The sequence below is a fragment of the Pseudopodoces humilis genome, chromosome 1 (assembly GCF_049639895.1).
Source record: "Pseudopodoces humilis isolate 2021_Gansu_Grassland_sample_001 chromosome 1, ASM4963989v1, whole genome shotgun sequence".
Classification (NCBI taxonomy): Eukaryota; Metazoa; Chordata; class Aves; order Passeriformes; family Paridae; genus Pseudopodoces; species Pseudopodoces humilis.
The window spans coordinates 138,903,668-138,927,472 of NC_142200.1; the positions used below are offsets into that span (position 1 = coordinate 138,903,668).

General features: G+C 42.2%; 1 protein-coding gene across 12 annotated transcripts in view; it reads right to left on the minus strand.

Annotated features, from left to right (window-relative positions):
- The window catches only part of PARD3 (par-3 family cell polarity regulator), a 446,220-nt gene extending 422,739 nt beyond the window's left edge, over positions 1–23,481 (minus strand). For all 12 annotated transcript variants that reach the window (XM_005518692.3, XM_088052266.1, XM_014248576.2 and 9 more), the window contains exon 1: positions 23,324–23,481. In XM_005518692.3, the coding sequence (XP_005518749.1) occupies positions 23,324–23,443 (120 nt within the window). In that variant the 5' untranslated portion in view covers positions 23,444–23,481. The remainder of the gene's footprint in view (positions 1–23,323) is intronic.
- Positions 23,482–23,805: the final 324 nt, after the last annotated feature.

The following is a 23,805-nucleotide window of genomic DNA, read 5'->3' on the forward strand; positions in this document are numbered from 1 at the left end:
ATTTCAGCATCAGTGGTGGTATCCATTTAAAAAAAACACCAAACCCCTAAAACTGAGAATCCCTCACAGTCCAGCTACCTACTGGTTCTGCAAGTTTACTCCATTTTACAAAGCAATGGCAGTTTTTAAAGCACTATTCAAAACCCTGGCTATAGGGCTGAGAAGGCACAAAGCACATTCCAAATAAAGAGGAATGGTGGGAATGAGAAAGACAAAACTTATGGTCATTACAGGCAACTGTATACACTAACCTCCCTGATGAAATATGCAATTACTCCTAACATTTTTTTTTCAGAGTTTCCCCATATTGTTTTTTCCAAAAAAAATCTTTTAAGTTGCAGTAGAATAAGCAACATCTGAATGCAATGCAATTTAAAGAGATACAATTGAAAGAGACAATACATTTTCCCTGGAAGAATTCCTTTTTCTGACCAGTGTTGATAATTGTATATATTTTTACAATGCAAGATAGCCCTATTTCTTTCACTCAGATACCAGCACCTAATGAGCACAGATATTCTAAATAATTCACAGTAAAATTCTATGTTGAACATCCACGATGCAGAACATAAAAGATGTTAGAGCAGTCTGGTTTAAGGCTGGGAGTTTCTCATTTGAATACTTCATTTCAAACCACTATTAACATCAAGATGTTCAAAGCCCACTTGTATCAGCCTGGCAATGTTGGCACACCAGGACTTTCAAGAACCTCAAATTTGTGCAAATGTCTGAAGTGAATATTCTGACAAATTAAAAACTTCAAGTAATAAACTAGAAATTTTAGGATTTACCTGGTGTGAACTCTCATGCTAGCAAGGACTGATCAGACAAGCTTTGTGCACTGAAAAGGTGCTTGTTTTTTTGTCCTCAATACCCAATGCACCAACCCAACTGCTTCACAGGTCACTGCAGATGTCAAAGCATCTTCTACCTTTCAACAGAATTTGGCTGAACCAATGGTTTCTCTGATACTTCATCACTAACTCACCACACTCAGCTTTACTGTTTCATGGGAACTGCTATTCATGATGCTTTATTCACACTAGGCAGAGATAAAATGCTGAGAAATCCCACCTGGATTCACAGTAACAAGATTTCCCAGCTGTGAACCATCTTCCTAAAGTACAAGAGCAGTGCCAAATTAAAAAACCTAATGGTGTCACCACCACATAAGCAGCTCCTCTGGCTTCACAACATGTTAACAATATTCTACCTGAACTTCAGTACATGCAAGTATAAGTATCAGAGTTCACTAGGAAAGGCTGGGAAAATGCCACATGGAAACTGAAGAAGAACTGGCAAAGCTCACAGGGCTCTGCACTACTACCCACTCTCCTGAGTGCCCAGTGCCCACCAGCACCCGCCCTTCATCTGCCAACCCAACAAACACTCACTTAACTACTGCAGGGAAAAACACTGGGTGAGACTCACACTGGGAAAAACAGTAATAATAGCAATAATAAATCAGTGATACACAGCAGGGAATTACTAAGGATTACAGTGAGAAGCAGTGCAGAAACAAGAAGAAGGCTCCCTGGTAAGATACCAGTACCCAGCCCTGAGAAATAAGCTGGTTCTTGTGGAAGGTTCTCCTAATTAAAAAGAAGAAAAAAAAAAGTCTTTCTAAACATATTCTATGATCACTAGGCTATGAAACACCAGTTTGGAGAAGGGTTTTCCATTGCTTACATAAACGAGGATATGACTTGCAAAGCAACCAAGAGAAATGTATTTTCATATTCCATATGAATATTCCATATTCCTCTAACTTCAACACAAAACAGCTCTGGCAGTTAAAGCTGTTCAACAGAAGAGCTAAGTTTGCAGCCTTGAAACAATTTTCAGTATTTTGCTGAGCAATGGCAAGCAATAAATATCATAAAAATAGGGATTATAAAAATCTCAGTTCAAGAACACCAGAAGTGGTACCAAGCTCCTGATGCCTGCCCATCCTGAAGTGGAAACATTACCCTTCAAGAGCACAAATGGTATCTCTGCATCCAGCATACTATGACAACCTGTGTGTGATAGTGTTCATGCTATGAAATGAACTGGAAAAAGTTTTACTGCCAAGTTTACCAACACTGGCAAGCTGTTAACATCAACTTTACTCTAAAACAGTGCAAGTAACTGCCTGCATATTTTAGACCTGCTTATCTTTGTAAGAGGCTGTCTGTAGATTAGGGTTACCTGACACTGACTACCTCCATAAGGGCATTCCACTACAAACTTCATTTTTAAGTTACATTATATAAATTGCCAAACAATACACTTTGTTTGCCCCAACACACTATATAACAACAACCTACTTGCAGGAACAACTGTCTTCTGCTTATACTTTTTAATTAGAGTTACAAAATATTTACAGTATAAGGAACAATGGCCCTGATTTCTTTTCAAACAGCTTCTAGATGTGCTGCAACATGCCCATGCATCTGGCTGATACCACTTTTCACTACACAAAAGTTGTGATACAACCCTGGTACTTCTCTTGCACTTTTTCCAGAGTTCCTAATATTTATACTTCACATTTCATCTGTAAGAGTAAGGCATGTGCAAAACCTATTTGCCTCTATGTGATCACCACTTAGCTGTCTGCTTTCAAAGTTGCAGAAAGAGCAGGGAAACTGATCTTGAAACACAATTCAATACATTATTTGATTGAAATAATCAATTTCAAATTAGGTAATGGAACATGTAAAAAGTGTGAAGTTTTATAAAACTAGGAAGCAGTAAGGGGGAAAAATTAGATGATAGATATGAACAGGATCTTATGTTCCTTTTCTTTAAACCTGTGGGTTTTGAAAGTTCATCTGAGCTTATTTAGAAAAATATACGCATGATTTTTCTAAACAATTTGAAGATGCTGACCTTAAAAATAATTCATTAAATTATTGATGGAATAGAAGTAAATGCCTCTAGTGGGAGTGTGCCAATTCCTCCTCCCAGTAACAAAGAAACCTTTCTCAACATGGCTCAGCTCCATGGAGTTAAGCAGTCCCCAGCTAAGAGGGAAGTCCATACTTCAGGAATGAGTTAATAAGCATCATCTCATACAGATATTGTCTAGCCCTCACAACATCCTGCAAGCCATCAACATTTCTATCCCATGTAAGGACAGTGCAACCTACCTGTGGCCACACAGTGACCTAGCAGCAATTTTCAGGGAGGTAGCTGTGGCTTTTCCATGTATGTATTTACTTTTACACACAGCAGCCACTCAGCAAGATCACATCCTAGTGTAAAAGTAGCCTGTGACATGGACACATGGAATGATTGGGACCCACCTGAGCCACCTGGACAGTCCACACTGGAAATGTGCGTGCCAAAGTGATGGCAGCATGCTGCAGCCAGCTCCAGAAAATCTAAAAACTGAGCTATTTCACATGGCTACTTCTGGACAGGTGAATCACATCTTAAAGACACTTACTTCTCTGCACTGCCTCTGAACAGAATTTATGCAGACTCCAATCTTGTAGATTAATAGTTAGGCTACATAAACTCTGCCTTACATATCAAGGTGAAGGAGATGAAGATAACCCAAATATGAGGATATCGATTTGTAGTATCAGTAAGAGCTGCAACTGGAGATTTGTGCATAGTCTCTGTGTAAAACAACAGCATTTAATGCAAGAAATTGTGCTACAAAAGTGTCTTAAACCATCCACAAGAAGCTGACAGTAAGACAGACCAACCTAAGTCTCCCAAACAGGGCTTTAATTCTCAGTACAGAATATGAAACAAAACCAAGGATAAGGGTTTTGGAGATAGCAGCATACACATCTAGATGCAACAGCTCTCACACACTGTGACATTAAATCTCGTAGTGGCAAATGCTCTCTGTGACTAAACCCTGACAAGTACAAGCCTTTTCAATGAAAAATTCAACATCTTTATTCTCCTTATTCATGCAAATGTGACCTTTGTGTTCTTCCTCACAGACACCTTGGTACACACCCCCACCTCAGCATGAGGATCCAAGTCCAACATATTGTCTCAACACACACCTGAAGCTTCAACGCAGCCCTGCTGTGCTCAGAGTCCACACACACACTCCATCACGTGAGCAGGGCGGCTGCCTGACTCAGCTGTCATCCCAGCTGATTCACTGTTCCATTTCTTGTTCCTTCCAACTGCAAGGAGACACCTTTAACCAGCAGTGCGTAGTAAAGATCATGAGATATGACAGTACTTGATTATGATAAATTATATCAAAGCTTGTTCTATGACATTTTTTAGCTTATGAATGGTAAAAAAGCATCAATTCTTGTGTGAAAAATGATTGCCAAACAACAAAAAAATCATGCTCAGATTTTCTGTTATTTCTTTTGCCCTTGAAAATAGGTATCTGAATCACTAACACCATTCACCAGTGAATGGGTTACTCTCAAAGAGTTGTAATATTGGTAAGCCCTAAGCCACACAGGCAAAGACCCTTCAGAAAGCATATGCATTGCTCAGGAGTATGAACAAGGTTCAGCAGAACTGCAGAAAACAAAACTCTGCACATAAGTTACTGGTTTACATCATTGTGGTTTTCTTTTGCTAGAAAGGAATCCAGCAGATCCTTACACTCGTGCAATTTACCAGCAACTGAAGAGCAGCCCCCTCACTTGGGAACCACATTCCCCAGACTGCCCGACAGCTGAAATCTCAACCTTTGCCCATGAGAGGAAGCAGGCTACCAACAGCAACTGATGTCACATCACCCCAAAATGAAACTTCAGTCTCATCCCAAACTACTACAGAGGCATTTCTGAATAACTGAGCATTTCCATGTACCCCCACCAAAGAGGAATCTTACCCATGCAGAGGTTCTCTGTCACTGGAAAGCATTTCAGGGAGCCACTCCAAACACATTCTGGAAACTGTGGAGGTTTGTGAGGACAAAATTCAAATTCTTTCTTGATGAAACAGCAACTAAACTCTACTTCAGAACAATCTTTGTGTATGCAGAAAGTGTGAGGGTGACAATAAAAGAAATATCAAAATAAATACAAACCCATAAAAGTTCCACCTCTGAATAAAAATAAAGCTAACTTAAGTAACTCCTCAAAATGTCAGTAACCTGACTCTCAGGATATGCACTTAACTCCTTAATTATGGACTCCGTTCCTGTAACTAAAATCCAATGAAATTCAATCCTGTGGTTATCCAGAAGATAAACCATTGCAAGATCAAACATAGTGTCTTACTACTTTACCCTTTTTCTCTTCAGTTTTCTATATCAATTATTTTTTAGTTCAAAATATTTATCCAGAACAGGAAGGATAATTGTCATCACAGAGCCTGCCATTATCCGTATGTAAAGAAAAATTTGATACATGGGGATCTCCAATGCCACCAGAAAATTCAAAGATAGTCTACTCCTGAAAACCCAAGACCCACCACATCGACTTGTGTCAATGAAATGTCATGTTCTGTATTCATACTGAAACTACAGTGCACATCCTCACTCAGCCATTTACCTATAAATGCACTGGCTTCAGCTTCACTTGCAGTCCTTCAAAGGCCAGCAGAGCCAAGTCTGACAACCTCTGACAGGTCATCAGGAGGGGCTGTCCCTTAGTCAGGCACCTCACTCACTCATGGCAGCCTTGGGAAGGGTAATGACACAGTTGGGATAACACAGCAGCTCCCTCTGTCCCTGGATGTCAATCACCCATGGAGCAATTCCCTCCACGAGCACTACTGCAGTGACCCAAGCAAGTGACACCGGTGACATTCACCACTTTCAAAGAGCAGGCTTACAGACATGAATTCCCAACACAAACAGACCCTTCTGCCTCCTCTCCTTCCCACCCCCACTGCCTGCTGTAATCCCAGTGATCCCATCATACAAAGCACCAGCCTTGATCAGAGCTGGGAACTGCACAGGACCACTCTTGGAACAAGGCCACCCCTGCTCATGGTGGGGAGCTGCACTGCAGCCATTTCATGGCACTGTATGCATCCAGCTGCAGGGCTGCTACCTGAAAAAACTGCAAGTCACAAAGTGCTAAAGGGGTATCACTAAGATTTTAGCTCCAGAATTTTACAAGTATCTGTACTGGCAGATCCCTTTGCCTGGACACAGTTCTGCTGATTTCAGGATACTTCTACACAATTTCTAACCAAATCCGATCACATAACACACCACAACAAAGTAACCACTTCCCTGAGTGGCCTGGTACCATATATGCTCATTTCAAGATTCAAAAGTATATTTACTAAACATAATATTCTCACAGAGTACAGCAAAAGAAGGGTTGAGACAATTTTCTTTTACAGATGCTCTACCTTCCAGGTTTCATAGGTAAATACCAAATTCCAGACACGCAGCAGACTATTTTCTCTACTGATTCATACAGCACAAACTATAGGATGCTTGCACAGATTTTATGCTTTGTAGATGAGATACAGGGGAAAATGTGGATAAGCTTTTTAGAACAGAAAAGCAGATAAGGTATTTCAGTGGCCAGTAGAACTGAGATGACTCCTATTTATTCTTTTGTACAAATCCAGCTGAATGTTATCAACCATGCCTATGCACTGTGCAAGTGTAATAGAGAGGAAGTACCATTAAGAAATAGATAGAACAGTTTGCCCTGGACTGATAAAGAAGCCAGCAAATAGCACAATTGTATGGAAGCGTGCTTGTGAAAGCACAGTGCCCACTGCTACAATCAATTCCAGATTTGAGGGGGGGGGGAGGGGAGTAAAAAAGAAAGGATTTCGCTTTCTGCCTGGAAGCGTAAGATTCAAAAAAGAAGTGTCCTTCAGGGTTTCTGATCCTCAGGATATGTTAGTTTCTCCTAGGAAAGGAGTTCAGTTGACTCAGATCACAGTCATGTTTGAGCAATTTGTAAATCGATGAACATACCTGATTTTACCGGATGTACTTCAGTGAAAAGTATACAGATATATAATACAGCCAATTATCAATTTCCATTTCTAACTAAATTATTTCCTCTACTTCACATTGCTCATTTCAGGGGTTGTTTTTCCAATATTGATTCTATATCCAGCTTGCTTGGCAATAAGCTCATCCAATGCATTTTCTGTCTGTTGATGAAATGCTGACTATACACCCTCTTAACATTAAGTAAAAGTGTTTACATGAAAAAAGTATTACTAGCTCTTAAATAAATACTTTAAAGTTACTTAATGGTTTACAAATTCAATATAAGTGCAACCTGGGATGTAACAGAAACAGAAATAGCCTTTTAAGTGATTATCAGAACAATCTTCATTTGGAAACATATCCCACTTACAAAGTACAGGGCTAACAAAAAAAGCAGTATCTGAATTGGCAGAGCCCTACCACCATACATCCATTTATCACCACTCACTGCAATTCAGTTGCTTTCAATAAAACTCAACTTTTTGTTAAAAGTCCTGACTCAGTAGCATTTGTAGGATTCCCATGACAGTATTGCTGGTAGCTTAAAAATCTGTCCATGTGAATCCTCCTCACAGGGCGAGCTCAGGCGTATGAGGACAGTGCAGGAGAGAGTCGGGAGCGAAAGCATGCTGTTGTGATCATTCCTGCACACCAGCCACCCCTTCTGTTTGCTACTGCATGCCCTAAGGAGCAACTCATCAGTTAATCAGCAAGATTAATAGGACAATACAGAGTTCTTTGATTACTGTTCTGGTATCGAGAACAGACTGAGTTTAAAACAGCTAAAAAAGAAGCTCAAACACAGCCTGAAACACAGCTAGTGGACAGCCTAAAAATAAAACATATACTGTACTAGAAGTACTGTACCAAAGTATCATTATTTCTTTCCATAGTATCGTTATAAAACTCAGAAATGCAGAAGGACAAGGAAACCTAAACTAGCATCTTTGATGTGCATGCAGCACATTCAAAAAAAGGGGACTTTGTTGTGCAAAAATCAATCGCAAGAATCAGAAACAACACCAGAAGACAACAATAGAGGGTAGAATGTAGTAGAACAGAATGAATTTTTCTGAAAAAGCCAGGAACAGCAATACCATTGAAGAGATCATGAACAGTTGTTTCCAGTGGCAGCAAAGGAAGCAAAGCATCAGCACTGTTGCCTCAAGACTGTTAAATCTAAATACAAGCAGCTTTTCTTTTCTCAGGGGCTTTCTGCTGCAGAGCGCTGTCTAAAATAAGAGGGATATGTCAAAACAACATGAAACACAAAATAATTCATGTAAATCTTTAAGATACTCTACAAGATTTCTTGGAAATCAGGTTCTCCATGCCTAATAACAGCATGTTATCAAAGCTGTACAGAGTCACTTAAAAATACAGGTTCTAGAGGAAAAAGATAAAAAACAGTTATAATACCATCTAAAATTATTTCATAAATACCCCCAATTGCATAGTCCACCAGCCACATTTTTGCAGAATGCTGGAGATAACACAATGACTATTACAGCTGTTAATAAAATCTGAGGGTTTCAACAAAAGCAGTATTAATAAATAGCTGTTATGCTGTAGCATGTTTTTTAAAATACAAAAGCTAAATCACTTGCTAAATTCAAACCAATCATTCTAAAAGAACTAGTTTAGGGTGGAATACGATTTGCAAAACCCCGATTTTCAGGGTTTAGTATTATAATTATTTAATTTGTACTACAGCAAGTAGTTTGCTGTCTCTGGCCCTACTGTAGCCCTGCACATTTCCTTATTCATAATATAGAAATCCTAATGTGACATTATAATCATGAATGCTTACACCTAACAAGGGGAAAACATGCTTTCTTCAGCACTGTATGCAGAGGCGATTTAAAAGTTTTGGTAGACTGAGTTCCTTTTAAATCACCATCTATACCACAGTAGTCTACAAGCTAAGTTGAGACCAAGGCAATTAACCCCATCAGTCTTAAAAAGAAAAAAAATGCATAAGCATGAAGGCATTTCTTTCTTACCAGCATCAGCTGAACACTATTAAAGCACTTACCAACTGCCCAGATTTCTTGACCATGTCCACTTTATTTACAACACTTCTGTATTAAGAGAATACTTCAGAACTTTAATGAAGGGAAAAAAAATTAAAAACAGATACAAAATGTATTATCATGGATTAATATTCCCCCTTCTCCAATTTTCTCATATCAAACCAAATAAATCACTTACAGACCTCCTCTGGCTTCAGTGTGTCACCTGAACTTAAAAAAAATCAGTATTCATAAATCACTTTAGATAGCCATACTGAAGTCAAACATAAGCATTTCCTTTACTTACATTCTAAGTTGCAAACATTGAAACAATACTGGAATCAATATCCTACTCTGTCAAGGACAGATATTATATGAAAGTTTCAACAAAATTTGAAAAAAAATTAGTTACGAAACAGATATTATTAAGCAGTAGGACATGACGGACTCTACACTTTTCTAAAACAAAAATACCTTCTTCCCAACAGCCAATTACCAAAAGCTACTCTCTTTCCAGCTTGGGAAGCTTGGTGTGTCTTTTCATACAGTGTCTGAGCTACAGAATAGGAAAAGGACTAAGTACAGTAACATTTTACCACATCCTTACTAGAGAGCAAAGACAGTCTTGCAAGTAAGGAGTCAGCAGGTTAGTACTTTATTTCCAACTTGGTTCCAAACTGCTTGTGTGGTCCTGGATCAGGCAGTGACCCCCTGTGCCTTCTTTCTCTATGCACCCTGCGGGGATAAATCCATACTTGCCAATCTCCTGCTATGACATTTGTTTGCCAATTTTGTTTTTGAAGGGAAATGTGGCAAAGCAAAGAAGAAAATTGCCCTGTTAAGAGAAGTAGGTGCTGAAGAGCCATCTCCTTGCAGATAGTTTGGGAGTTGCATGCTCTTACAACTGATGGGTGCATCGCAGCTTTGCTGCAGCACAGACAACCAGTACAGCATTTTTCTCTTTCCTAAGGTCAAAGAAAGATGCAGAGAAAACCACAGAAGGACTTTATGCCAGTACTCACTTGCTGCAATTAACATTGTGCTGTTGTGAAATGCAGTTAATGAGGTCCTTGTAGGGAATGAGCCACGGGAATACACTACGCTGCTCCCAGGTGAGCAATCCCATGCACCATCATCTTTATTTGGAATAAACCTACACAGTTTTCCAGTTAATGCAGGCCTGTCTTCAGGAAGCAGTGATAAAAAGCAGCCCACTTCTACTCTGTGCCCCTCTTTCATACCTGAAGAAGCAGCGCATTGATACATACATTTTTGTTCTCTAATCACAGCATCAGGAAAGCAAAAATAACCAGGTATTTCCTGTATCTTCACTGTAAGATTCAGCCAATGCTTCTGAAAGGAACCAAAAGACACTGTACCTGTTTCTTAAATCTGAACCACGACACTTTTAGTCTCTCCTGTTCACTTCTACATATATCTCTTTCTATAATTCGGGCTCTTGTGCACCAGGAAATTTGCTAAAATGAACTAAGCAATAGTTTTCACAAAAAAAAAGTACCTCTCATTTTTTTACAATGTATTACTCAAGCCACATTAAACTTCTCTGAAGATGCTCTGACTTCTGAATTAGAGCTGAGTTAGTCAATCTTTTAACTGTATAGGGACACAAAACATTCAGTTTTTTGTAACAACTTGCACAACCTGAATGCATAACCTTACCTCCATGTTAAAAATTAGGATATTTGAAGTAGTTCATTCTACAATGAAAGCAAGTTATAAAAGCTATTCATCTACTAGGGTGGAATATACCATGGCAGCCCAACCTCATCATAAATCAGAGCCTCTGCTTGCCTTGCAGTAACAGAGCTGGTGCCTGGCAATGGGACACAGCAAGCCAGCACCAGTGAGTTTGGATACAGATGTGGAAACTCAACACCATGGCAATGACCAACAGAGTAAGTCATCACACAAAGGGGAAAGTTTTATTCGTGGAGTTCTATACCAAGCATATGTATTAAAATACATGCTTTAAAAAAATAAACAAAGTGGCAGATTGCTTTTAGTTCACTTTATCCTGCATTTTTACTTTAGTATTTTTTTCAAAATTACTCTGTTATTTTGTTTCTCCCTTGTCCATTTAACAACATTCCCAAACCAGCAGAATGGTTTGGGAAAGCTATCAAAGCTAAAAGCCTTGTCCTCCTGCTGGTGTATCACCAACATATGTTAGGAGCACTTAAATTGCAAGGCTGCAATCTGCTCTCTGAAGGAGGCTGGTAGCAGGTGTGACAGTCTGATCTGCAGAATGAACTATATATAAAGATGCAAGCGGGGGGGGGAAGGCTCCACAGCTTTGCTTTTACATATCATGCTGTATTTGTAGTCCTACTTATTCAGAAAGAGGGAGAGGGGAGCCACAAAGCTAAAACAGACAGACCTTGGCATCTTTGAACTCAGTGTTTGATTTCACAGCCCCTCCCTCTCGGCAAAGCAAGTGAGCAGCACCAGGCTGTCTCTGATTTGCTGTTCATGCTGAGAAATACACAATTTGCAATTGCAAAGAACTGACGCTCTTATCTATTGCATCTAGGCACAGTGCACAAACCCAAAGGCAGTGATCTTCCCCAAAGGCTGGCTTCCCTAGCAGCCCATTAGGTGAAAGGCAGGCTGCAAAGGGCTGTTGATTATAAACCCAGTTCAGATCTCTGCTTCCTATCTCAGCTTCTACCTTACACTGAAGAGTAACACAAAACACAAAGTGAATTATCACACTCCACACTGAAGTTCAGAAACAACAGCACACTTTTTGAAAAAAGTGACCATAAAATTCTGAATTATAAACAACATGTTTCTAAAACACTAATTAATTACAGACAAACTTTTTGTTTTTTTCCCAATATCACATACAACTATAATCCCCAAGACTGATCAAGAAAAAAATGTGGACTCATTGTGTCTTAATTCTCTCTATTCACCATGTCTCTGGCATCCACCAACCTTTGGAAACAAAGTCTTTCAGAAGGCAACAAAACACTGGCTCACTGAATCAGAAGCAGCTTGCGAAGGCTGCTAGAGCTAAAGCGGCCTTTACACACTGTCTAATCACAGACATAATACATGGTCTTATAAAGGGAAACACAGACCACCCGTAAAACCCATAAAATCTGCAACTTCCCTGCTGCTCAGAGAAGCTGCAGGTGCCCCATCCCTGGAGTGTTCAAGGTGAGGTTGGATCAGGCTTTGAGTAACCCAGTCTAACGGAGGGTGTCCTTGCCTGTGACAAGGGGATTGGAAGCAGGTGATCTTTAAGATCCTTTCCAACCCAAACCACTCTATGATTCCATGAAAACAAGACATACATTTTACAAAATTAGCTATTATGATTTACAGATTCCAAATAGTTTAATAACTTTCACATAAAGCAAATTTAAAAAGCCTTTTTATTTTGTTCCGATATAAGACCAAGCAAGTTCTGAGCTATGAAATTGGGGTAATTTAGAATAAAATACATTTTATACTACCTGGACTCAAGTACAGTGGATGGATTTGGCAAATATTGTGATTATTTTTGCAACTGAGAAGAGTAGTATGCATGCCTAAGCATTTACAGGTCCACCTTGACAGCAGTTTTAGAAAGGGGACAATTATGTGGATCTATCTGATTACCCTGAATAGCCCACAGGACAGCACTAGAGCCTTGCCCAAACCTTTCCTTGACCATTTAGTTCAGCACTTTTTCCCAGGTCACTGGCCACTGGGAAAACACTACCACAAAAAGTAGATTTAGTCAAGTCTGAAATACATGACTGTAAAAAAAAATCTTTTGGAAGTAGATTTAGGATACAGTTCCCTTCATCAGATTGTTTAGATTTTTCCAGATGTTAAAAGGTAAACAGCAGTACATTCAAGCTAATTACCTCATATTCAAATAGCAAAAGAATATTTAACTCAGCACAAATTAGCTCTTTGTGCAAGCTAACTCCCCTACACTGTTGCTTCCATTTATCAGCTAAGGAATTTCACCAGCAAAAGAAACTTCTTACCTCCACAGAGACAGGGTAAGGACCAGAAGCCTTTTCAGCTAAATATTCCATAAACACCAAAAGATACGATACAAGATGTTCATTACCTGTGGCTTCCAGCTAACAACAGCTATTTTATGGCAAGGCAAAATCAACAAAAGGGTCATCAGGAATTTACTTCAAACAGCCATGCTAATAAAGGAGAGACTTTTAAGACATTGATTACAGTAACATTTCACACACATTAACAGCTGAGTTTAGTTTACCAAAGAAAGGATTGTGTCCCTGAATGATCACTGTGTATAGGGTGAGGAGACTACTCCTCTGCCTAACATAACCACAAGTTAAATATCCTGTTTTACCTACAGAGCATAACATTTCCTTTTAAGGCCAGGTTAGTTAAGTCCAGAAAATATAGTTTTCTCATCAAATAGAAGTTCTTAAATATACAAATATTTTGCATACATACATACATACATATAGTCATTTAAAATCGCATTAACTGGCCTTTTTACAAAGAGAGCCTATGCTAACACAGTATTCTGAATTTAAAAGCTTTACTTTACTTCAGCCAGCCCACTTTTTCTTGATATCTCTTAGTGCAGACTTCAAATTTTCCAGGATTATTACAGACAGCATTTATTTATGCTATTTTTCATTTGAAGAAAAACTAAAAAGAGGTTGCTCTTGCTCCTGTTAAAAAAAACTCGTGAGAGCAAAAACCATCAAACCTATCTTCTCAAATTAGTATTATTAATTACATTAAAAAATGTTCAATACAGGATTTGGCAACAATGCTCTGAACTTGCACCATTCCCAGAAAACAGGACTCAGTTTGTCTGAGTGAGGGTGGAGGAGTCTCTCGTGCTGGGTCTCCTTTCCCCATCCCCAGGCACCTCGTTCCTACAATGCCACAAGAGAAGCAGCAGTTTTGTCAGAGGTTAGGGATTAACCCTGGGCACAGCCTCACCCTGATGCAAACCGGACCTGCTGCCTCTCGCTGAGCCCCTCGCACACACACCCCTCGCAGGAGCCCTGCAAAAGCCGCTCCCCCACTCCAGGAAAGCCACAGCCATTGCTGGGCTACCTCCCCTCATCTCCCTGCAAAAGCAGCAGCATTTCTTCTCTTACCCAGCACCCATCTCTATAGCAAAAACCAGAAACACCCAGCAGAATCACTGAGGTGTACAGAGATGACTACTCTCCTACTATGGTAATACTCTCCAAATTACTATAATTGCACAACACTTTTTAACTTTTAGCAAAGCCTAACACTTCAGGCTAGCAGTCTTCCAGCAGTCTGCTACTGCCAGAGACAATTTCAAGGTGAGTACAATCCCTTCCCTCCTCAGGCTGCACACAGTGCTGAGGCCAGAGTTCATCCACCAGGAATGGCTGGTCACCACAGCCCTCCTGTCTAAACTCTTCCTTTGGTACCTGGTGGCTGGCTGCTTTCCTGGTGCTCACAGCTGCAGGCACAGGCTCTTCACAGGAAGGCAGAGGGGCAAACTGACAGCACAAACAAATGCACACTTAAAACAACACAAATAACATATGGTCCAACAGGTTCTTGGAGAGGTTGAATTAAGTCAAGCTTTGTTATTTCATTTAGCAGCCTATTAAAGAAGCAAAAGGTTCAAAAACTTCCAATTTATTGGGGTTTTTCAACTGTCATTTAAGTTGTTACAGCAACAAAACCTTCAGATGTGTGGTGTCTCAGAGACACTCCAGCATCCCTAAAAGTAATTTTTCCAATATTTATTGAATTCAGCTCCTTCCTGTTCAGATCTTCAAGAACTTGGAATGAAGTTGCTCATTACACGCACAAAGAGCTGTATTGCTGCAAGGTTCTCACAAGTAAGATATTGCTTTTGACATTTAACAGAGGAGAAAAAAAACATTATGTGGCCTTTGCCTAGGGGGAAGATAGAGTAACTCAACAACTTTGAAAGCACATGCAAAAAAGATGGGGTAAGGTGAAACTACTTTTCCATTTAGTAAATGCGGCTACGTTTCTTCAAACAAATGAAAACACCTAAGTGGGTGCACACACAAACATACAGGCACTCCCAGAAGTTCTATCTCCATTTAAAATACTTTATACCCACATAACCTTTTTTTTTTTTCCTTAGTAATACAACATCAACACCAGAAACATTTTAAATTGCTATTCTGTTTCTGTAAAGACATGCACACCCGGAAAAAAAAAAAATCCTGTAAATGTTGCCACTTAAAAAGAAAACTGCTAATGATATACCATCTTGCTCCTCCTGCAACGAACTCATAATTTCACTGCAACAGCAGCAGGCTGAGCATGAGCAAATGTGGAGAGTATGGCCAAAAATGTGACATTGCTCTTACAAAACAGAGTCTATTTTCCTTACCAAATCAGGGATACACTACTTTCACTAAGCTTGTTGCCCAGAAAGAAAGGTTTCCTACAATGAATTCCACAGGTTTATTTTGAAAATAAAGCCTTTGGGTGATATCTGTTGTGCCACTGAGGTCAATTTTTCATCCTCTTGTTAAATGGACCACTTGCCTCCAGGGCACCAAGTTAACCCTTTCTTCCCATCTTTGGCATTCTCTGTTTGTCTCTACCTAATGTACTGCATTAGTGTCTTGCTTCCATGCAAACTCCCATTTCCCACTCACATGGAAAAAAAAAAAAAAAAAAACAACAGGAGTCATAGCTATCCCTCCATACCTCAAAAGCATTTCCTTTCACCAAACTCCAAGGACATCCCATCCTTTTTTCCACCCCCACAGAAGACCATCCCTCTGTCCAGAGTCATTTCCCTTCTGTGCCAGGCCTATTTCTGTCACCACAGAAGTCCTAACACAGAAGTCCTGCCTCCTGTCCTGGAGGCACAACAATCCAGGAGACAACCCCAGCCAACTTGTCCAGCACCAGAACATGGTCTCTGGCAGGAACACAGCAGCACCCCAGGGCCCAGCTCCGGGGGATGCTCATCTCTGCCCCTGGGCAGCAAGGATCATCCCCTTGCACAGAAACTCTTTTGGTTTTCATTCCTCTTCTCCTGCACCATCCCAGGCTTGAGATGTAGGGTGTGGGATGCAGTCCAAGAGTTTTAGCAGGAAAGCAGGAATGCATTTCTCCTTCTTGTTTGGGACTAAATGGTCTTTAATGAGCATCACTTTGTCACTGTAAACTGAAGTAGAAAAATGTTGCCAACAAGTACCTGCTACCTGATTTAAAAAAAAAACAAAAAACAAAAAAAAAAATTATTAAAATTATTAAAAATTTAACAAACATCTGGGATTTACTTGAGAAAATAACTAATACCCACAGGAGAAAAAACCCTGACACTGTTGACATATTGTAACAAGAAAAACTGTGTTTCTCCCAAAAACAAAAAAGGCCTTAATATTTGCTGTTAATTTAAAATTATTTTTCCCCAATTTAAAGTTTGACTCATATCTTTCACCAGTAATATTAGTCATTTCAACGAGTATTATGTATGTCTGTGCTGCTGTTTTTAACTTTCTCAGTTTTTTAAACAGCCCCACTGGATTATGTAACTTAGCTCAAAGGCAGTTTGGTTTTTGGTATTTTTTTATCCATTTTCCAGTACCAGACTTGCTGAGCATTACATCAAAATGACCTCAAAGAAACAAAGAAAATATATAATGTATATTAAAAAGGAGGAAATAAAAATAAAGCACAGATGCCCTAAAGTATGTTCGAGAATTTTTTAATACTTTTTGCTTCACTTTTTATTTTCTTACTGCTCAGAAAATATTTCTGAGTGAGAACATCTGTGCTATATTCTGGATTGATGTTAGAAGAATTCCACTTTATTTTCAATATACATAAGCACTGGTTCAGCATTGTTGCATGTTTTATCCATTCAATTTATATTTGGATGAAAAGGTTTGTTTTCCTTTGAAGAACCAGGAAATTGTTTTAAAGCTACATGAACCGTATTCTGTATAACTAAGATCCCCAGCATTTCTTCCCCATTTACTCCATCTTACTTTACCGGATTAAATGTGCCACAACCAAAAGATGTCATAGTCTGGTATAACTGAGAAAGTGTTACTTCCAGTGGTGTTTTTATAACAGAACTAAAACATCTGTGACTGTTATAAGTGAAGTTCAAGTGTAAAAAGCTATGAGAATCAGATGGCTTTCCACTGGTGGAAGGCTATTGCCCAGGAGAAGAAAGGCTGGCAGCTCCCTAAACCCCAGACTGCCTCCAGGAACTGTTCCCCAAATGTGCTGAGCACTTTCACAGGCTCCTCCACAGCCCTCCCATCAGAGCTACAGGAATTGCTCAGCAGCTGAATGGTGCTTTGCTCAACGGGGAAATCACTCTCAAGCCACTCTTCCACAAACACACACTTCACTTTGATCACTGTTAAGTAATAGTGAAACACTGAGAAACCACATAATGCCAAACTGAAAGCCATCCTGTCCAGCTGGAGATAGGTGCTGCTCACACCAGGCAGCCTCAGCAGTACCACAAACATCCTTCCCTGAAATCATCTTCAAAGCTGAAGGTTTACACACTGTCCACTGCTCAAGACCCTCTTTTTAAACACTACAGAATATAGTCTTCTTTATTAGCTTTGAATAATCCCAAGTGCCAGCTTGCTCAAATCACAGGGGTCCAGCTCCCTCAGGTCTTTTCAAGACAAGCCTCCTCCCTTGTTGCAGGGATGGCTCGGAACTGGGGCAAGAGCTGGCAGAGAGGGCATGGCAGGGCTTGTGCAGTTCCTGCCTTGCAAGCCACAGGTGCCCTGGGGCACAGCACTGCTGTACAGCAAAGTCCCCACACAAGGGACCTCCGCAGCCACTGCCACGCTCGCTCCAAAGGCTCATTTCTACCTTCACCCTGCAACTTCTCTTACAATGTGTGCAAGAGTCATCTGTATTTCCAGATGAGCCAATGACATAAACCCATTGATTTGGCTGAAAACACAGAGGGAACTGGAGAGAAGAGGTTAATAGGAAGTTTTCCATATTGAGCAGAGAGAATTTATCACTGTAGCCTCGCATTTCCTGCACCACACCTGCAGGATCACACAGCAGCTTTCTAAATATGAAGCAATCATGACCCATTTCAGTACTTTTCCTCCTTAAATTACCATCTCTCCACTGCTGCTTACCAAACCTCAGCAGAATAACCCATCAGCTGGGTTTCACTGCCGCTGTTGGGAGCCCAGCACCACCGAAGAGGTCAAGAGCCAGCTCAAGAGAACTACCAGGAGTCCCATGGAATCCTGGCTGACCTCAGGTAAATCACTGAAATACTACCCAGCCAACACTGAATGCAGAGCCCAGAAACATCATCCTGGGGGTGTCAGCTAGAACTAAACTGATAGCCAACTGAGCAGCAGGGGCTACAGGGATTTTTTGGTGTTTTGGTTCCTTTCTGCGAATCCTACGGAGGATTCCTGTATATTCTGGAAGTATTTCTGTAAAACAATTTCTGTAAAAATCATGTAAGATTTCTTTCTACTTAAAAAAGGCTTGAGATTCGCACATAAAGAAAAATGAAATCCAAATCTGAAAAAGGAAAAAAAACCCACACGCACGTACAAAAAGAACTTCAAATCTTTTTTATGCTAAATTTAGCCACTGCTGCCCTCGACTATTGCCAAAGGGGTCACTGAATGGGCATTGTGGCAGATCCATTTAAGCCCGTGGCAAAAACCTAGTGGTCAGGCTCAAGGAGGGAATGAGCCAAAAACAATACAAAGCCCAAGTAAAATCAGCAGATTTTCATACCAACCCACCCCTGTATTAGGCTCTACAAACGATGCCCCAGTGACACAGTCATGAGGAACTGTGCAACTGTTTGCTCAGCAGAACATAACTTGTATCAACGCTGCCCTTGTGTACCTGGCAGAGAACCGGCTGTCTGAGAACTGACTTTTAAGCAAATAATCCCCGTTAGCTGGCAATGGGGAGAATAAAATCAAAAACAGGGGAAAAAAAGCCAGCTTCACAAACACAATCACTCAGGCTACAACCTTCCTCCCTCACAATTCCCTGCTGATGAATGTCAGACCTACCAAAGAGATGGAACTTTAAGCTCTGGGTGGCCTAAGCCCCCAACATACAAATTAAATGAGAATATGGTCATCTGACACCTGTTACCTTTGCTTACACTGCCAACTTTCCTGGAGTTCTGGTCTCTTATCAGCAACAGCCTCTAACACTATCAAAGACCAGATTACAATTTCTTTTCACAAATATTAGTGCATTGCAGTTTTCAAATTAACAATTAGAGTATTGTTCCATGCAACATGAAAACTCCCACAAAACTGCATCTCCTATAACATTTGGCAAGAGAGGGGAAAGGTGTCTCAAGACCTCTATTAAAATCAGCAGGATTCAGCAGGAAAACTGTTAATGTACTCATTTTAACTGGAAAATAAGTTAATTTTAACTTAACTGGAAAATGAGGGTTATATATAAGGTCTAGGAACATCACTACAAGCTCATGATATGCAGGGCATCAGCCTGAACTATCATGGAGACCAAACAATGCCTCTAGGGACTGAACGTGACAATGAACAACTCCAGCAAATCAACGATTTCCTCTTTTGTATTCTTGCTTACCATGCTCGTTTACATCACTTATTTTTTTTCTTTTAATTATATCTACCCATTGCTTATGCATATCTATTTTTACTTGTAAGAAAAAGAAGGTAAGTTAAAATGCTTACCATATCCTCCCCAAAAAACAAAGCACAAAAGATTATGCTGACAGTCAAAAGTCAACATAAAAAGTCACAAATATCTCTGGCTACATCTAGATCAAACCAAAGTTACAAGATGCAGAATTACTTCCTTTCCATATATCATTTTTATAATAATTTTCCACCTTTTAACACTAGTTCAATATTTGATAAGCATGTTTCATCTCAACTGCCTGTCTGCTTTCTCCCTTTTGGTGCAGGCCATCATCTCTTGCCATCAATGTTAAGCCACTCAGATACAGCTGACCTAACCTCTTAAATCTCTTACCTTCTTGCAAGCTTTTAATCATTAATTTAATTGCTAGGACTACACCAACTCCAAATGTTCACAACCCTTGACCAGCAGGGTCTGGAAAATGCATCTACCATTCCTCTGGCCAGCCATCCCCTGCCCAAGCTGTACTCCTTTAAGACTCAGGCAGAGATTGTGCCAGAGGCTGCATCAGTCCATCCAGCAACACAGAAGTGCACCATTAGCTGCCCCCATGAAAACTGGGTTTCATTAAGCATGATCGATTTTGCTGACTCTACTTGCCCTTAACAAGGTGGACATTTCAAACATCTCTTATCACTTGCTTGTTCATTTCCCACAAACACAAACTACAAAAAGAATGCATCATATTTCAGACACAAAACTTGTCTTGGAATGAAAGCAAAAGAACAGAAAAATTTACACACACTACCTACACCAGCCTTTAAACACAGCCTGTCCTACTAATAACTAATTCCACACACAAAGGCTTAGCATTGTCAGCGGTGTTAATCCATAATTCATTTTTGCAGATTTATGAATCCTGATCAAAGACATAGCACACAGCACTAACTGCAGTTACCTGCAGTTGTGTTATCTTTATGTTTTGAACTCCTAAAGTTTTACAGAGAGAAGAACCTTACTATTTCGTGGATTGTTCTCCCTAAGTACTTTTTCCATTCTTGACATGTCTCTTCAACCTCAATAATACTAAGCGAGAACACTGAGGTCAAATTTTGAAGTTTTTCACTCCTGGCATACCACAAGCACAGTTTTGGGCTGCCTCACTACGACTGCACAGGGACATCAGAAGTGCACTGTGCAGATCACTTACTGCTAATCACAACCGGGAAACCGTGACAAAGCGGGAGGTAACCTGGGAAGGGCTGACAACTCAGTTCTCAAGGAGCTCTCCTGAGGGAACTGCTTCATACAGTAGACACACACATTCTTGCAGGATGAGAAATGCTGGTTTTCCTGTAAGTATGAAAACCATAAACTACATTCAAATATTTTGAATAATCTTCCACCAGATATACTTCTTTCCGTAAGAGCATAGTGGTGGTGAAGTAGATTTCAGTGTTAGCTTGACACAAGCTGCCAGACTGAGATCATATGGGCACATATACTTTCAATCCTTTCAGCTAGGAATTACTTTGTCCTCTTTCTTGTGGCTTTATGAAGTGAAGATTTGCTCATCTGCTACACTAGCACAGAAAGGAACCATCTAACTGCTACAAAAATAGTCATCTGTGTAATTCTGACATCCAAACCATAAAATTACTATGTTACTCTACTGCAAGCACAGCAAACTGCACTATACACCTATTTACAAAACCTACTTACTATAAGATCCAGTTCCTTACTAACTAGACATCACCACAGAAAATCTTCAGCAATTTTAAGTTAAAACTAAGGTTTGACGGTGACCATATAAAACACTCAGAGAAAGCCCACGGACACTGCTACTGTCTTCAACCACGGAATTTCCATATAATAGAAACAATCTCAGTAATTGCAGCTACCTCAAGTCCATACCAGTGGCATTTAGCATAACCACCATATAAATACTAATAAATAAAACCACCATGTCATTTTAATCCAGGATGCAGAGCCTTTGATACCAAGGGCCAGTCAAAGTCTGGCTGTCCCTCTGCAAACTGCCTTTTTAATAAGTGCATGGCCATTCAGAGCTACTTTTTTTCCTTCCCATGCTTCCACAGCTGGGCCACTTTTTTCCTGAAATGAAATTTGCAATGATGTAACCTTTATCTAGTGACTGTGCTGTGTCTCTCCTGCAGTTACAACTTCAATCCCTCCCAGGTTTAACATTATGCTGCAGAATGCAACTGCCATCCCTTAATGCGACTTAATAGCTGGAAGCCAGGATGCAGTCCATACCACAGGAGTTACACGGGCCACAGTTTTGGAACAAAACACATCAAAATAATTCCTTTTCTTAATGCTGCAACAGTGATGAACCAATGTTACAAACACATCTCACCGAATGGCCCAATGAGGCATTACGTGTTCCACAGTCTCACTTTACTGTTCACTGCTTTACCTTAACTAGAGAGGTACTTTCTGCCCCAGTATCCTATATGCAAGTAGACTGCCATGTGCTTTAACTGCTGTATATGAATGACAGCTGGTATGCAGCCACAGCCATATCCTAGAGAATAATTTTTTTTTCTTTTTCCAGCCAGAATCAGAATGTTTGCTGTCTTCAAAACCATGTTCTTCAGGAATCAGGTGGGGAGGGTTACTCAGTTACTTTTCTCCTCCCAGCATCTAGAATTCTCTATGAAAAAACTGATTTTAAAAATTTGTTCAGGAATCACTTCAAACCAATTAATGAACCGTTCACAATATTCCTTCCATTGCATGATTCAAGACAGCCTAGAAGTCTACATTTGCCAAAGCAAAACTTCCAGGCTCAGAAGTGTAAAATGTCTCAGAAGGGCTAAGGGGGAGAAGCACATTCAAACTTCTTGAATCGATAAGGCACAGGAAAGGGGAACGGCACTGCTGAAGTTCTCAACCAACGATGGTCATACTGCCCAACAAACCAGTTGATTAAAAAGAAGTTTGCAGCAACAAGAAAGTACGGAGAGGGCGGGGGAAAGGGAGGAGGGGAGGAGAGAAAGAAAATTTTGAAAAAAAAAAAAAGTAAGGGGAAAAAACCCAAAGCCCAACAAGTTGCCCGTGGAGGGAAAGCCAAGTCTGCAACTGCCAGGGATTTCAACACAGAGCTGCGGGAGGCCGGCGCGGGCGGGTGTCGGGCTCAGCCCCGCGGGGGGCCGGGCCGGGCCGGGCCGGGCCGGCGCTCCCCGCACCCCGGGGCACCGCGGGCCGTCCCGCAGCGCAGCCTCCCCGCGGCGCGGCGGGCGCGGAGGCGCCGCGGGCGGCCGCGCTGCTGCGGCCCGCTCGGAGCCTGGCCCGGCGCGGAGGTGGCCCGGGGGGCGCCGCCGGACGCCCCTGCGGCGGGGTCCCCTCGCACCGCCTTCCCCGCCGGGCCTGGAGGGCCGGGAAGCCTGGAGCTGGATTTCCAGCCCTCCGCGGCGGCTCCCGCCCGGCCCGCGGCGCCCCGGCCCCACCACCCGCCCCGGGGCGGACCCGGCACCGCCGCCCCCCGCGCTGCGCTGCCGGCCGCGTGCGGGCGGCCCCCGCACCGACACCCCCGGGGGCCGCCAGGCACCGGCGAACAAAGGGCCGAGGCCCTCCAGGGGCCCGCGGGGAGCCGCGGAGGGGCCGCGCTGGCCGCTGCGGAGGGGCCGAGCCCCCCTCCCCGCTCCCCGCGGCGGCGCCGGGCACACGCTCCCCGCGGGCTCCGCCGCCCGCCGCCCCCCGCCCCGCCCCCGCCGCTCCCCCCCGCGGGGCAGCCCGGACTTTCCCCCTCGCTTCCCTCCCCACTCCGGGAAGCGCCATATTGATCGCGGGCGCCGCTCCCCGCGCCCCTCACCTTGGCGATCGCCTTCTTGTACCGGGTCACCGCTTGCTGGATCAAGCTGAAAACTTTCATGTTCCCGTCCCCGCAGGGCACGACCACCCGCGTCCTCCCGAAGCACACCGTGACTTTCATCCTGCGCGGCCGGGGGGCTCCCGCGTCCCTCCGGCCCCGCGCAGCCTTCCTCCTCCTCCTCCTCCTCCTCCTCCTCTTCTTCTTCCCCTCCGCCCTCCGCCACGGCCGTCCCCCGGCGGGGCGCGGCGCTCAGCCCCCGGCCGCCGCTGGGCTGCCGCTGCGGGCGCCCTACCTCCGCCCCGGCTTCGCGGCCGTACCGGGGAGGTGCGGGGAAGGGAGGGCAGCGCAGGACGGGGGCCGGTGCTGCCTTCCCGAGGGCCGAGGGCCGCTCACATGCCGCGGCGCTGCCCGCGGCCACCTGCTCGGCTCCTGCCCCGGCGCGCAGCGGCGGCGGGCGGGGCGGCGGCGCTGGCCCCCGCTCC